Source organism: Equus asinus, chromosome 1 (genome assembly GCF_041296235.1).
Source record: "Equus asinus isolate D_3611 breed Donkey chromosome 1, EquAss-T2T_v2, whole genome shotgun sequence".
Taxonomy (NCBI): Eukaryota; Metazoa; Chordata; class Mammalia; order Perissodactyla; family Equidae; genus Equus; species Equus asinus.
Window position 1 is genome coordinate 110222068 of NC_091790.1, and position 16877 is coordinate 110238944.

Consider the following 16877-nt stretch of genomic DNA (forward strand, 5'->3'; position numbering starts at 1 on the left):
AAAGTTAAGGGAATTTGTAACTAAAAGCCCTCCAGAAGGCTCTCATACTTGAAAAAAGAAAAAAGGGAGAAAGGGGACACAATCCACAGACTAGGGAGACCGATGGATAGAACCAGAACAGGATAGCAAATATTCAATTATAGCATTAGGGTAAAGGTAAGGAAACTACCAAAACAAGGACTATCTTAGCACTCTAACTACAAATTAATAAGACGAGTTGGAATAAAAAATGAAAATAATTATTTAGGAGGGGAAGAGCAAAGGGTCTAAATCAGTATTGGTCAGGTAGGTAAGAGGCCACTAGAGAATAGACTATATTATACACGAGATTCTAAATACAAACTTCAAGGTAGACACTAAAATAAAGTACAGAACAGAGTCACAAATCATAAATAAGGAAAAATCTAAGAAACCCAGCATAAGAAATTGCAGTATTAAATGGGTAGTCTAAAGCACACAGGAAAAGAAACACAGGAAGACAAGATAATGAGCGACAGATTAACAGCACTAAGTCCACATGCATCAATAATCACTCTCAATGTGAACGGATTGAACTCTCCAATAAAAAGACACAGAGTGGCAAAATGGATTAAAGAACACAATCCAACAATTCGTTGCCTCCAGGAAACACACCTCAGCCCCAAGGACAAACACAGACTCAGGGTGAAGGGGTGGAGGACAATACTTCAAGCAAATAGCAAGGAAAAAAAGGCAGGTGTTGCAATTCTCATATCAGACCAAGTGGACTTCAAAATAAGACAGGTAAAGAGAGACACAGAGGGACAATATATAATGATCAAAGGGACACTTCATCAAGAAGAAATAATGCTTATAAATATCTATGCACCCAACACAGGAGCACCAAGATTCATAAAGCAACTTTTAACAGACCTAAAGGAAGATGTTAAAAACAACACAATAATAGTAGGGGACCTCAACACCCCACTCACATCAATGGACAGATCATCCAGACAGAAAATCAACAAGGAAATAGTGGAGCTAAATGAAAAACTAAAACAATTGGACTTAATAGACATATATAGATCACTCCGCCCTGAAAGAGCTGAATACAAATTCTTCTCAAGTGCACATGGAAAATTCTCTAGGATAGACCATATGTTGGGAAACAAGGCAAGCCTCTACAAATTTAAAAAAATTGAAATAATAACGAGCATCTTCTCAGATCATAGTGCTATAAGGCTAGAAATTAATTACAAGACAAAAGCTGAGAAAGGCACAAAGATGTGGAGACTAAACAACACACTACTGAACAAGCAATGGATCATTGAAGAAATTAAAGAAGAAATAAAAAAATACCTGGAAACAAATGAAAATGATAGCATGCCATACCAACTCATATGGGATACAGCAAAAGCTGTACTAAGAGGAAAATTCATCGCAATACAGGCACATCTTAATAAACAAGAAAAATCCCAAATAAGCAACCTTAAAGCACACCTAACTGAACTAGAGAAAAAAGAACAAATGAAGCGCAAAGTCAGCAGAAGGAGAGAAATAATAAAAATCAGAGCAGAAATAAATACTATTGAAACGAAGAAGGCAGTAGAAAGGATCAATGAGACAAAGAGCCGGTCTTTTGAGAAGATAAATAAAATTGACAAACCACTAGCCAGACTTACAAAGAAAAAAAGGGAGAAAGCTCAAATAAACAAAATCAGAAATGAGCGAGGAGAAATAACAACAGACTCTGCAGAAATACAACAGATTATAAGAGAATAATACAAAAAACTATATGCCAACAGAATGGATAACCTAGAGGAAATGGATAAATTCTTGGACTCCTACAATCTCCCAATGCTCACTCAAGAAGAGGCAGACAATTTGAACAGACCAATCACAAGGAAAGAGATTGAAACAGCAATCAAAAACATCCCAAAGAATAAAACCCCAGGACCAGATGGCTTTCCTGGGGAATTCTACCAAACTTTCAGAGAGGATTTAATACCTATCCTTTTCAAGCTATTCCAAAAAATTAGGGAAGATGGAACACTTCCTAACACTTTCTATGAGGCCAACATCACGCTGATACCAAAACCTGACAAGGACACCATGAAAAAAGAGAAGTACAGGCCAATATCACTGATGAACATAGATGCAAAAATTCTAAACAAAATTTTGGCAACCAGAATTCAGCAATTCATCAAAAGAATCATACATCAGGATCAGGTGGGATTCATACCAGGGACACAGGGATGGTTCAACATCCGCAAATCAATCAACGTGATACACCACATCAACAATCTGAGGAATAAAAACCACATGATCATCTCAATAGATGCAGAGAAGGCATTTGACAAGATCCAACAGCCATTTATGATAAAAACTCTGAACAAAATGGGCATAGAAGGAAACTACCTCAACATAATAAAGGCCATATATGACAAACCCACAACCAACATCATTCTCAATGGGCAAAAACTGAACCCCTTCCCCCTGAAAACAGGAACGATACAAGGATGCCCTCTATCCCCACTCTTATTTAACATAGTACTGGAGGTCCTGGCCAGAGCAATCAGGCAAGAAAAAGGAATAAAAGGAATCCAAATAGGGAGGGAAGAAGTGAAACTCTCGCTGTTTGCAGACGACATGATCTTATATATATAGAAAACCCCAAAGAATCCATTGGAAAACTGTTAGAAGTAATCAACAACTACAGCAAAGTTGCAGGGTATAAAATCAGTTTCCATAAATCAGTAGCATTTCTATACTCCAGTAATGAACCAACAGAAAAAGAACTCAAGAATACAATACCATTCACAATCGCAACAAAAAGAATAAAATACCTTGGGGTAAATTTAACTAAGGAAGTGAAGGACCTATATAATGAAAATTACAAGGCCTTTCTGAGAGAATTGGATGACGACATAAGGAGATGGAAAGACATTCCATGTACATAGATTGGAAGAATAAACATAGTTAAAATGTCTGTTCTACCTAAAGCAATCTACAGATTCAACGCCATCCCAATCAGAATCCCAATGACATTCTTTACAGAATTAGAACAAAGAATCCTAAAATTCATATGGGGCAACAAAAGACCGCGAATTTCTAAAGCAATCCTGAGACAAAAGAACAGAACGGGAGGCATCACAATCCCTGACTTCAAAACATACTACAAAGCTACAGTAATCAAAACAGCATGGTACTGGTACAAAAACAGGTGCACAGATCAATGGAACAGAATTGAAAGCACAGAAGTAAAACCACACATCTATGGACAGCTTATCTTCGACAAAGGAGCTGAGGGCACACAATGGAGAAAAGAAAGTCTTTTCAACAGATGGTGCTGGGAAAACTGGAAAGCCACATGTAAAAGGATGAAAATTGACCATTCTTTTTCACCATTCACCAAAATAAACTCAAAATGGATTAAAGACCTAAAGGTGAGACCTGAAACCATAAGGCTTCTGGAAGAAAACGTAGGCAGTACACTCTTTGACATCAGTATTAAAAGGACCTTTTCGGACACCGTGCCTTCTCAGAGAAGGGAAACAATAGAAAGAATAAACAAATGGGACTTCATCAGATTAAAGAGCTTCTTCAAGGCAAATGAAAACAGGATTGAAACAAAAAAACAACCCACTAACTGGGAAAAAATATTTCAAGTCATATATCTGACAAAGGCTTAATATCCATAATATATAAAGAACTCTCGCAACTCAACAACAAAATATCAAATAACCCAATCAAAAAATGGGCTGGAGACATGAACAGACATTTCTCCAAAGAAGATATACTGATGGCCAATAAGCACATGAAAAGATCCTCATCATCGCTGATCATCAGGGAAATGCAAATCAAAACTACACTAAGATATCACCTTACACCCGTTAGAATGACAAAAATATATAAAACTAATAGCAACAAATGTTGGAGAGGTTTAGGAGAAAAAGGAACCCTCATACACTGCTGGTGGGAATGCAAACTGGTGCAGCCACTATGGAAAACAGTATGGAGATTCCTCAAAAAACTAAAAATAGAACTACCATACGATCCAGCCGTCCCACTACTGGGTATTTATCCAAAGAGCTTGAAGTCAGCAATCCCAAAAGTCCTATGCACCCCAATGTTTATTGCAGCACTGTTTACAATAGCCAAGACGTGGAAGCAACCTAAGTGTCCAGCAACAGACGAATGGATAAAGAAGATGTGGTACATATATACAGTGGAATACTACTCAGTTGCAAAACAGAACAAAATCATTCCATTTGCAATAACATGGATGGACCTTGAGAGAATTATGTTAAGTGAAATAAGCCAGCGAGAGAAAGATAATCTGTGTATGACTCCACTCATATGAGGAATTTAAAATTATGGACCAAGAACAGTTTAGTGGATACCAGGGGAAAGGTGGGGTGGGGGGTGGGCACAAAGGGTGAAGTGGTGCACCTACAACATGACTGACAAACATTAATGTACAATTGAAATTTCACAAGATTGTAACCTATCAATAACTCAACAAAAAAAAAATTAAAAAAAAAAAGAAAGATGCTATCAGTCTATGAAGAATCATTGCATAGATCTTCGAGATCATGCAGATCATTTTCAGAGGAGGACAATGAAACCCCGGGCCTGTGGGAAACTGACTTGGGCCAGTGTGAGCACCTCTGCCATCCCATCTCGGCTCCTACTTCAGTGCTCTTGCCTCTCCAGGTTCTCAAAGGGGACAGGACTGCCCTCTCAGCGCTTTGCAAATGTGTGAAGGCGTTGTCGATTGTCACAATGGTTGGGCGGCATTACTGATGCTTCAGTGCATCGGGACCCAAAACCCAAGACGTCTGCGACACGGGCACATTCACGCCTGATGACGTCTCATCCTTCACCCCGCACAGCTTTCAAATGTCCTGTCATATGTGGGTAGAAAATCTGTTCATAGTTATCTCAGCCTAGAAAAACTTCATTTTACAAATGAACACAAGTATTTTTTTACACGTTTTTAATATACCCTGAACTTTCCAAGAATACAATTATCATGTATATAAAAGGAAGATTTGACTGTGTTACGTTCTGAACTTTAGCAGGGTTTTTCCCCATTTCAGAAAACCGTATCCCCTATGTCAGTACGATGCAGAATATTGCACTCACAGAACAGCACGCGTGTATTACTCTGCGCTGGTGGTCATCATGTGTACCGTGACTCTACAGCAAGATGTATCTAAGTATTTCATTAAACCTCCTTCCATAGTAGTGTCTGGACATTTACATATTGAAACACCTATTTCCTTTATTTCTGCTTTATAGTTTAGTTGGAGCATTATGTTGATCCCTTGTGAAATTATATTTGAGGAGAAATTATATGATCAATGAATTTCATTTATGGATGGAATAATAAAGTAGGGTTTTTACTGGGGTTTGAGGTAGTGGAGGGGCAGCGTGTGCTGGTGTTCGAGAATTTCTTGGTTGTTTGTGTGGGAACCCCCCCCCCCACACACACACACACATATTGAAATTGGTCTCAGAACGTATATTTACCTCTCTATGCCTTATTTCTGCGTTTTGGACAATAATTTTTTAACAATTAGAACTAAAAATATGATGAATCAATTTACATCGCTTCCTCCTAACCACCGTATTTTTAAAAACCCTCATGCTGTGTTCTTTACGTAATTCCTCATATATTTCCTCATCTGAATCGTGCTGGTCTTCAGGCAGCTTCTCAGTTCAGAACTCGGTGTGGAATATCGTCCTGTTGCATCGTGGCTTGCCAAAGATCAAGGTGTGACTCACCTTTGATGAAATAATATTTTTGTAGCTGCAGTTGTTTTATAGTCACTGTAATTTTAAAATGTTCACAAGCTTTACCCCAAACTACCAGCTAGTAAAAAGCCTGCTAAATCCATTTTTACTGTTTGATTCATTCTCAAGGATTATTAGGGAATTCAGTTTGAGGTGTCAGGAGAAAATGTAATTTCGTCCCTTCCAAAATACCTCTCATTATGAATGTTTCCTTGGTTAAAGAAGAGCAGATGATTTTTAGGTGTTTTCTGTAATATTATCATTGTTAAAGTAGTCACACAGAGAGGCCCTTAGACTGAGGCGGCTCTCCTGTCTTGGGCGCCTTCCTCAGCAAACCTAAGCCAGAGTACATTCCTTTAGAGGCCTCACGGGTAAGAAATCGAAACCTGAGAGCCATCAGAGAGCCAACCAGGCTTCCCCAAGTAAGGAGCTTCATAGCCAATCAAATAATTTCCTGTCTTTGCGTCCACATCTGCTCCATAAAAGCCTTTCCCCTGGCTCCTGGCAACAAAGCGCTCCTGACAATGCTTGCTTTGGCACTCCCCAATCCAGTTGATGTTTGCTCACAGAAACTCTTCAAAATGTTAATGTCCTTCGGTTTATCTTTTAACATCATTCATTCAAATATTCTCAATTGCAGGTTTTTTCATGGGTGTAAATAATAAAGATCTCAAATTCATTCCTGGTCAAAACATTTTATGCCTCCAGGAATTATATGTGTATATATGTATTATTTATTATATATCCCTATGTGTACATATGTATTATATATTATAAAATGTATATGCCTCTAAGAATTACAAAACCTTCTATTTCAAACGACAGACCGCTATTCAGTATGTGAAAAATTCAAGAGATGATTTTTATATTCTTATATGTGTAATTATTATTTTAATAGAAGACAGTTCATATTTATTAATCTCAGCTTACTATTATTTCTTCCTTTGAGCTGGCTTTTCTTTTGTTTAAGTGTATAATTTTATAATTATTTCAGTGACAATATTAGAATGAGAAAAAATTTCTAACTTGAAAGTTTTCATTTCGGGATAAAACAGAGATGCTGCTTTACAAAGCAGGCACATTTATGGAGCTATAATGTTACTAGTAAGGATAATATAATGATTAGACTCTCATATAAATTTATGAAGAACTCAGGGAAATTAACTAATAGAAGATCCCGAACTTAAAATCTACAAATTTGGCTAACCTTTTGAGGTAAAGTCATAGCAAATGTTTTATGTAAAGTCTGTGATGTCACCATTAAGATAAATATCCCAGCTTGCCAAATGAGTCATTGTTCTCAACTTGTATGGCACTTTAAGAATTTCACATTTTGCCTAAAACTTTACTTCTTGTTGAATTATGACTGCTACTAGTAACTTCCTGTGGTTGACACTTACAATGTGCTAGGTGACTGTGACCTATTTTCTTTATTCTTTACAAAACCACAAAACCCTGAGGCAGATGTTGTCATACTCACGTTATAGAAGAGGAGACTGAGACCCTGAAAGACTCAATTTCTTGTCCACAGTCACTGCTAGAGGGGACAGACCTGGGCTGGGAAATGAGCTGCCCTCTACAAAGACGAGGTTTCTGACACTGTTCAATTCAATATGATTGTTTAAATGACACTTTCCTGCTAATTTTAATTTTCACTATCATTTATTATACATACACGTATGCTATGAATTTATTAAATGAACAGTTAACTCAGTGCAGTCTTAAAAATGAACAGAGCCACAACTGTTTACAGAAACAAGCCTGAATTTGTTTACCCTTTCTGATAAGTTTAAGCTCAACTGCACACAAAAAAGTCCTCAGAGATTTGGTGCTTTTTTCTTTGGAACAAATTATTTAATATCTTCAGATCTCAGATGTAGAAGTAGAGGAAAAGGACAAGTCTTTGAGGAGTTGGCTCTAATATTAATGAAACTTGTTTAAATGCTTTATTTCATTAAAAAAAAAATGAGACTTAGACGTGATGTATTCTAAACAATGAAGCGTTTAAACCATTTAAGCCTTTTAAAAAAATTTTTTTTTCTGCTGAGGAGGATTTGCCCTGAGCTAACAGTTGTTGCCAAGCTTCCTCTTTTTGCTAAGGAAGAGTCACCCTGAGCTAATGTCTATTGTCAGTCTTCCTCTTTTTTGTATGTGAGCCACCATCACAGCATGGCCACTGACAGATGAGTGGTGTAGGTCCATGCCCAGGAACCAAGCCTGGGCCACTCAAGTGGAGTGCACCAAATTTAACCACTAGGCCACCGGAGCTGGCCCTAAGCCATTTTGAAATGTGCTAAGCAAAGAAAAGTAACACATAAAAATTCTTATCAGTTGCAGAGTGCTTCTACTCAAATTTATTGATGAATGTTGAATTAAATCAACACACATTCTGCATAAAAGAGAACAACTTTTGAGCCAGCCCTGATGGCCTAGCAGTTAAAAAGTTCAGCATGATCCACTTTGGCAGCCTGGGTTCAGTTTCCAGGTGCAGAAGCACACTGCTCGTCTGTCAGGAGCCGTGCTGTGGTGGTGGCTCACATAGAAGAACTAGAAGGACCTACAACTAGAATATACAACTGTGTACTGAGGCTGTGGGGAGAGAAAAAAAAAGGAGGAAGATTGGCAACAGATGTTACTCAGGGTGAATCTTTTCCAGCAAAAAAAAAAATTTAAAAACGTTCTTTTAAGTGACTCTCTAAGCTGCAGAAGTTCAAGGCTCTCTATGACATGCATGCTTTAGGAGACCTTTCCTATCTCTTACATTAGTTAGCAAACTAATCTTTACTGAGACCGCACAGTTGCAGAGTCACACCAATATATGTGAAATACACGATAAAGAATAGATTTGGTCTGATTGTGAAAGAGCTAACAAATAGAAATAGGATAAAGAAAGTATATAGATAATTTGTAGGATAAAGAAAACAGATAAATAAGGGAGTATGATCAGCATCGTGGTGGAGTGAGTTGGTCCCTTTGTCTCTCCCCTCTAAGTTACAGCTACATGGACATTGATTAACCAGCAGAGGATTCCCTGCACAACACAATAGGATGTTTGAGAGATCCATGCAGCCCAGCATCTGAAGATGGGTGGGCTGGATCCCCATGAGGTGGTGGAACTAGTGACCCCTCCCCCTCCCTGGTGGCAGTGATCTAGGTCATGGATCCTCACACGGTGGTTGGTGCAACTGTAACAGGAGGCAGTGGCAACCCAGCCTGCACGGATGCTTTTGGAGTTGTAGCCCAGCCTGTGGGAGCAACCACCATGCTGCAATGGCCCTGCCTGTGGGAACACTCCCCACTAAGTGTCACAGCTCAACCCCATGAAGGAGCCCCCACCAAGCACAGTAGGTCAGCCGAGCTGCCTGCAAGCACAGAACTGGCCTGTGTGAGAAAAGAAAGTGCCCTTACTCTCCCATGTAGTGCATCAGCGTGGCTGGTCCCCACCAAGTGCCGTGGTTCCACACCAGAGCAACCTGCTGGTGAAGCACAGAGGCCCCGCCTGTGCATGCATGTGTGACCTGCTGAGCTGCAGCAGGCAGCATGCAAATGCAGAGAGGCCCCACCAGCACAACTTCCAGCAGATGGGACAGGATCAGAAAACACAGCTCCTGCCCCCCACCCTGTGGTGTCAGGTGGAATCTGCAACCTGATACTATCACAAGTGTGCCAGCAAAGGATTAGTTCATCAAACACCATGAAGAAACTACAATAGCACTTCAGAGCAGGAGGAAGTGACAAGTCTTCAGAAACCTTCAGTATCCTGAACTCACAGAAATTTACAATCTAAATGACAGAAAATTCAAAATAGTCATCATAAAGAAACTCAACGAGTTACAAGAAAACTCAGAAAGACAGTTCAGTGAGCTCAGGAATAAAATTAATGAGCAGAAGGAATCCTTCACCAAAGAGATTGAAACTATTTTTAAAAACTCAGAAATTGTGGATATGAAGAACACAAAGATAAAAAATAATCTAGAATCCATAAAAAATAGAGATGACATCATGGAGGACACAATTAATGATTTAGAGGATAGAAATACAGAAATGCATCAGGTGGAGGAGAGAGAACTAAGAATTTTTTAAAAAGAACAAATTCTTCAAGAAATATCCAACTCAATTAGGAAAAGCCACATAAGGATTATAGGTATTCCAGAGGGAGAAAGGATCAGAGAACTTGTTCAAAGAATTAATAGCTGAGAACTTCCCAAACCTAGAGAAAGAACTGGACTTACAAGTATGTGAAGCCAATAGAACTCCTAATTACATCAATGCAAAAAGACCTTCTCCAAGGTGTGTACTATTAAAACTGGCAAAAGTCGATGACTAAGAAAAAATATTAAGAGCAGCAAGGCAGAAGAAAATAACCTACAAAGGAACCCTTATCAGGCTTTCACCAGATTTCTCAGCAGAAACCTTACAGGATAGGAGAGAATGGAATGATATATTAAAATAGTGAAAGACAAAAACCTCCAGCCAAGAATATTCTATCCAGCAAAACTATCCCTCAGATATGATGGAGAAATCAAAGCTTTCCCAAATAAACAAGAGCAGAGGGAGTTCATCGCCACTAGTCCTGCCTTACAAGAAACGTTGAAAGGTGTCCTCTCATCTGAAACTGAAAAGCAAAGGTTTACAAAACCTTGTGCAAAGAGATAAATGGGCAGATAGAATCAGAAAATTGCAGCTCTATATCAGGATAGGTTAGTAAACAATTATAAAAGACAAAGAGAAGGAAAGCATCAAAAATAACTATAAACACTTCAGTTTGGTCAAACTCACAACACAGAAAGGAACAATTTGTGACAACTCAGAAGGGGAAGAGAAAAGGGATGGCACCTGCTTAGGCTAATGGAGACAAGAAACTATCAGAAAATGGACTATCTCAGCTATGAGATCTTTTATACAAACCTCGTGGTAACCACTAAACAAAAAATCAGAGCAGAGCCACAAATCGTCAATAAAGAGGAAACTGAGAAAACCATCACAGAAAACCATCAACTGAAATGGCGGTCAGAAATACAAGGGAAGAGAAAGGAAATATAGAACAACTAGAAAACAAGAGATAAAATGGCAATATTAAGACTTAAGATATCAATAATGACTCTAAATGTAAATAGATTGAATTCTCCAATCAAAAAACTCAAGAGTTGGGGCCAGCTTCGTGGCCAAGTGGTTAAGTTTGCATACTCTGCTTTGGCGGCCCAGGGTTTCACCGGTTTGAATCCTGGGCACAGACACGGCACTGCTCGTCAGGCCATGCTGAGGAAGCATCCACATGCCACAACTAGAAGGACCCACAACTAAAAGTGCACAACTATGTACTGGGGAGCTTTGGGGAGAAAAAAGAAAAAATCTTAAAAACTCGAGTGACTGGATGGATTAAAAAACAAGACCCAAAAATGTGCTGCCTCCAGGAAATACATCTCAGCTCTAAAGACAAACACAGGCTCAGAGTGAAGGGATACGAGACGATGCTCCAAGAAAATGGCAAGTGAAAGAAAGCAGGTGTTGCCATACTTATATCAGACAAAGCAGACTTCAAGACAAAAAAGACAATGAGAGACAAGCAGGCGCAGTATATAATGATAAAAGGGGCTTTCTAGCAAGAGGACATAACACTTATGAATATATATGCACCTAAAACAGGACCACCAAAGTAGAGAAAGCAACTATTAAAAGACCTGAAGGGAGGGGCTGGCCCAGTGGTGTAGTGGTTAAGTTTGCACGCTCCACTTCAGCAGCCCAGGGTTCACAATTTTGGATCCCAGGCGCAGACCTACACACTGCCCATCAAGCCATGCTATGGCAGCATCCCGCATAAACTAGAGGAAGATGGGCACAGATGTTAGCTCAGTGACAATTTTCTTCAAGCAAAAAGAGGAAGACTGGCAACAGATGTTGACTCAGGGCCAATCTTCTTCACAAAAAAAAGACCTAAAGGGAGAAATTGACAACACAATAATAGCAGGGCACCTCAACACCCCACTAACTTCGATGGATAGACCATCCAGACAGAAAGTCAACAGGGAAATAGTGGAATTAGATGAAAAACTAGACCAGATGGGCTTAACAGATATATTTAGAACACTCCATCCAAAAACGGCAGAATACACATTCTTCTCAAGTGCACGTGGGACATTCTCAAAGATGGACCATATGTTGGGAAACAAGGCAGCCTCAATACATTTAAGAAGATTGAAATCAGGCTGGTCCCAGCAACTGCAGCAGTGGGAGGAGCGGCAGCAGCCAGGTAGTCCAGCTTCATGAAGGCTCTCAGCGTGTGGCAGCCCACAGGTACCCGGCACACGCCCGCCCCGCAGGCAGGTGGCCCAAGAGGAAGGTCAACTCTGCCAAGGGTGTGGCGAAGGAGGAGCCTAAGAGATCAGTGAGGTTGTCAGCTAAACCCACTCCTGAAAAAGTGGAAATGACGCCCAAAAAGGCAGCAGGAAAGGATAAATCTTCACCCAAAAAAGTGCAAACAAAAGGGAAAAGGGGAGCAAAGGGAAAACAGGCCGAAGTCGTTAACCAAGAGGCTGAAAAAGACTTACCTGCAGAAAACAGAGAGACTGGAAACGAGGAGAGTGCAGCCTCTGATGAAGCAGGAGAGAAAGAAGCCAAGTCTGGTTAATAACATATACTGTGTCTTATCAGTGGTCCCTGTCTCCCTTCTTGTACAATCCAGAGGAATATTTTTATCAACTATTTTGTAAATGCAAGCTTTTTAGTAGCTCTAGAAACGTTTTTTTCTTTTTTATCTTTTTTTTTTTTTTTTTGAGGAAGACTAGCCCTGAGCTAACATCTGTGCCCATCTTCCTCTACTTTGTATGTGGGATGCTGCCACAGCATGGCTTGACAAGCGGTGTGTAGGTCCACACCCGGGATCCAAACCGGTGAACCCCAGGCAGCCAAGTGGAATATGCAAACTTAACTGCTGCGCCACCAGGCTGGTCCCTAGAAAAATTTTTAAGGAGGGAACCCCACTTCATCCTATCTTTTTTTTTTTAAAGATTTTATTTTTCCTTTTTCTCCCAAAGCCCCCCAGTACATAGTTGTGTATTTTTAGTTGTGGGTCCTTCCAGTTGTGGCATATGGGACGCCGCCCCAGCATCGCCCGATGAACGGTGCCATGTCTGCACCCAGGATCCAAACTGGTGAAACCCTGGGCCGCCGAAGCAGAGCATGCGAACTTAACCACTCGGCCAGGGGGCCAGCCCCCACTTCATCCTGTCTTTTAAGTGTAAATCCTTTTTCTTAAGAGGTGAAGTCATTTGCTGTTTTTTTATTTTTTGGTACACTGCTTTGGTACAATAACAAAATAGTGGGGTATTGGCTATGGGAGGCTTTGACTGTCTCAGGCATCAGCTTGACATTCCGTAGATGGGGGTAGTTTTTGTAGCCTGTAATACAGAGCATACTAAATGGCTATTTGGAGTCAGTTGTGCATTTAATATGTCTCGAACATTTTAAATTACTTCTATTCCCGTGTTACTTTTGGTAGAAGTGTTTCCTAAAGAAAACCACTCCTTAATCTTAGCTCTCCCTGCCAGAATTTTGTGCACTCTATAACATCTTGTCATGATAGTCCAGTTTTCCTAGTAATTTTGTTAACATGCTGTGAAAGGTTGAAAACTTGAGTGTGTAGTGTATGTGGTACTAAATTGTGAGTTAGTGGTACTTATGATGTAACAGGTGTCAACATTTGAAGATATTGGTACTTGATATCCTGTTAAGGGAAATTTGCCTCCAAATTTTAAGCTGGAAAGTCACGCGAATAACCATTTAGAAAAGAATCACAACTATGTGATTTCTTTTTTCTTTTTTTTTAAAGATTGGCACCTGAGCTGACATCTGTTGCCAATCTTCTTTTTTTCTTCTTCTTCTTCTCCCTGAAGCCCCTCAGTACATAGTTGTATATTTTAGTTGCAGGCCCTTTTGGTTGTGTTGTGTGGGACGCCACCTCAGCATGGCCTGATGAGCGGTGCCATGTCCACGCCCAGGATCCAAACCAGTGAAACCCTGGGCCACCGAAGTGGAGCACATGAACTTAACCACTTGGCCATGGGGCTGATCCCACAACTCTGTGATTTCTTAGATTTTTGGTACATATGTTAAGAACTGTGTACAGATTGAAATGTTTGTGTACTGATCCTCAAAACAACCAATAAAATCTCAATTATGAAAGAAAATAAGAACATTAAAATCATATCAAGCATCTTTTCTGACAACAATGCTATGAAACTAGAAATTGACTACAAGAAAAAAGCTGGGAAAGTCACAAATGTGTGGAGACTAGACAACATGTTACTGAACAACCACTGGATCAATCAAGAAATCAAAGGAGAAATAAAAAATACCTGGAGACAAATGAAAATGAAAACAGAACATACCAAGTGTTACAGGATGCAGCAAAAGTGGTACTAAGAGGGAAATTTATAGCAATACAGGCCCCCCTCAACAAACAAAAATCTCAAATAAGTAATCTTAACTACGCCTAACAGAAGTAAAAAAAAGAAGAACAAAGTCCAAAGTCAGCAGAAGGGAGGAAATAATAAAAATTAGAGCAGAAATAAATGCAATAGAGACAAAAAAAAAAACCAATAGAAAGGATCAATGAAACTATGAGCTGTTACTTCATAAAGATACAAACAAAATTGATAAACCCTTAGCCAAAGTCACTAAGAAAAAATGAGAGAAGACTCAAATAAATAAAATTAAAATGAAAGAGGAGAAATTACAACAGATACCACAGAAATACAAAGGATTATAAGAGAATACCATGAAAAACTATATGCCAGCAAATTGGACAACTTAGAATAAATGGATAAATTCTTAGACTCATACAAACTCCCAAAACTGAATCAAGAAGAAATAGAGAATCCGAATAGACCAATCACAAATAAAGAGAGAGAAATAGTAGTGAAAAACCTCCAAAAAACAAAAGTCTAGATCAGATGGCTTCTCTGGACAATTCTACCAAACGTTCAAAGAAGATTTTTTACCTATCCTTCTCAAACTATTCCAAAAAATTGAAGAAGATGGAACACTTCCTAACTCATTCTATGATACCAGCATTACCCTGTTACCAAAACCAGACAAGGACAACACAAAGAAGGAAAATTACAGGCCAATATCGCAGATGAACATAGATACAAAAATCCTCAACAAAATAGTGGCAACTCGAATACAGCAATACATCAAAAACATCATACACTATGATCAAGTGGGATTCACAAGCAGGGATGGTTCAACATCTGCAAATCAATCGTGTGATACACCACATTAACAAAATGAGGAACAAAAACCACATGATCATCTCAATAGATGCAGAGAAAGCATTTGACAAGATCCAACATCCATTTATGATAAAAATTCTCAGTCAAGGGGCCGGCTCCGTGGCCGAGTGGTTAAGTTCATGCACTCTGCTGTGGTGGCCCAGGGTTCGGATCCTTGGAGTGGACATAGCACCGCTCATCAGGCCACATTGAGGCGGCATCCCACATCCCACAACTAGAATGACCTGCAACTAAGATATACAACTGTGTACAGGGGGGGTTTGGGGAGATAAAGCAGAAAAGAAAAAAAAGATTGGCAACAGTTTTTAGCCCAGGTGCCAATCTTTAAAAAAGAGAAAAAAAGGAAGATTGGCAACAGTTGTTAGCCCAGTGCCAATCCTTAAAAAAAAAAAAAATTCTCAGTCAAATGGGTATAGAAGGAAAGTACCTCAGCATAATAAAGGCCATATATGACAAACCCACAGCCAACATCATACTTAACAGTGTAAAACTGAAAGCCGTCCCTTTGAGAACAGGAACAAGACAAGGGTGCCCACTCTGACCACTCTTATTCAACACAATATTGGAGGTTTTGGCCAGAGCAATTAGGCAAGAAAAAAAAAGGGATCCAAACTGGAAAGGAAGAAGTGAAACTCTTGCTGTTTGCAGATGACATGATTCTATATAGAGAAAACCCTAAAGAATGCACCAGAAAACTATTAAAAATAATAAACAACTACAGTAAAGTTGCAGGGTAAAAAATCAACCTACAATGATCAGATGGATTTTGACACACTATTAACTAACCAGCAGAAACAGAAGTCTAGGATACAATCCCATTTACAATCTCAACAAAAAGAATAAACTATCAGGGCCAGTCCAGTGGTATAGTGGTTAAGTTCAGCATGCTCCACTTTGGTGGCCCAGGTTAACGGGTTTGGATCCCAGGCATGGACCTACATCACTTGTCAGCCATGCTGTGGCAGGGACCCACATATAAAGTGGAGGAAGATTGGCACAGATGTTAGCTCAGGGCTAATCTTCCTCAGGAAAAAAAAAAGTAGGAATAAATTTAACCAAGAAAGTGAAAGACCTATATACTGAAAACTATAAGACATCATTGAAGGAAATCAAAGAAGATATAAGGAAATGGAAAGATATTCCATGCCCAAGGATTGGAAGAATAAACATAGTTAAAATGTCCATACTACCTAAAGCAATATACAGATTCAATGTAATCCCAATCAGAATCCCAATGACGTTTTTCACTGAAATAGAACAAAGAATCCTAAAATCTGTATAGAACAACAAAAGACCCCAAACAGCCAAAGCAATCCTGAGAAGAAAGAACAAAGCTGGCGGCAACACAATCTCTGACTTCAAAATATAGTACAAAGATATAGTAATCAAAACAGCATGGTACCGATACAAAAACGGACACACAGATCAATGGAGCGGAATGGAAAGCCCAGAAATAAAACCACACACCCATAAACAGCTGATCTTCGACAAAGAAGCCAAGAACATGCAATGGAGAAAGAAAAGACACTTCAATAAATGGTGTTGGGAAAACTGGACAGCCACATGCAGAAGAATGAAAGTAGAGGGGCCGGCCCATGGCAGAGTGGTTGAGTTGGCACGCTCCGCTTTGGCAGCCCAGGGATTTGCTGGTTCAGACCCTGGGCGTGGACATGGCACCATGCTGAGGTGGTGTCCCACATGCCACAACCAGAAGAACCCACAACTAAAAATATACAACAATGTACTGGGGGGATTTGGGGAGAAAAAGGAAAAAAAATTAAAAATCTTAAAAAAAAAATAAACAACAGATAGATTATTAATAACAAC

At 39.4% G+C, this 16877-nt stretch overlaps 1 protein-coding gene across 1 annotated transcript; it reads left to right on the forward strand.

Annotated features, from left to right (window-relative positions):
* The first annotated feature begins 8914 nt into the window (after positions 1-8914).
* On the forward strand, positions 8915-12495 carry LOC106825176 (muscle M-line assembly protein unc-89-like). Its single transcript, XM_044776587.2, has 2 exons — positions 8915-9142; positions 11963-12495. Exons 1-2 carry the CDS (start codon positions 8915-8917, stop codon positions 12383-12385), a joined length of 651 nt encoding a protein of 216 aa, XP_044632522.1. The 3' UTR covers positions 12386-12495.
* The last annotated feature ends 4382 nt before the right edge of the window (positions 12496-16877 follow it).

Coding starts and splice junctions, on each gene's coding strand:
- LOC106825176 (XM_044776587.2), top strand. CDS start 8,915: ATGGATCCTCACACGGTGGTTGGTGCAACTGTAACAGGAGGCAGTGGC. Junction 9,143..11,962: donor CAAGCACAGAACTGGCCTGT/GTGAGAAAAGAA, acceptor GATTGAAATCAG/GCTGGTCCCAGCAACTGCAG.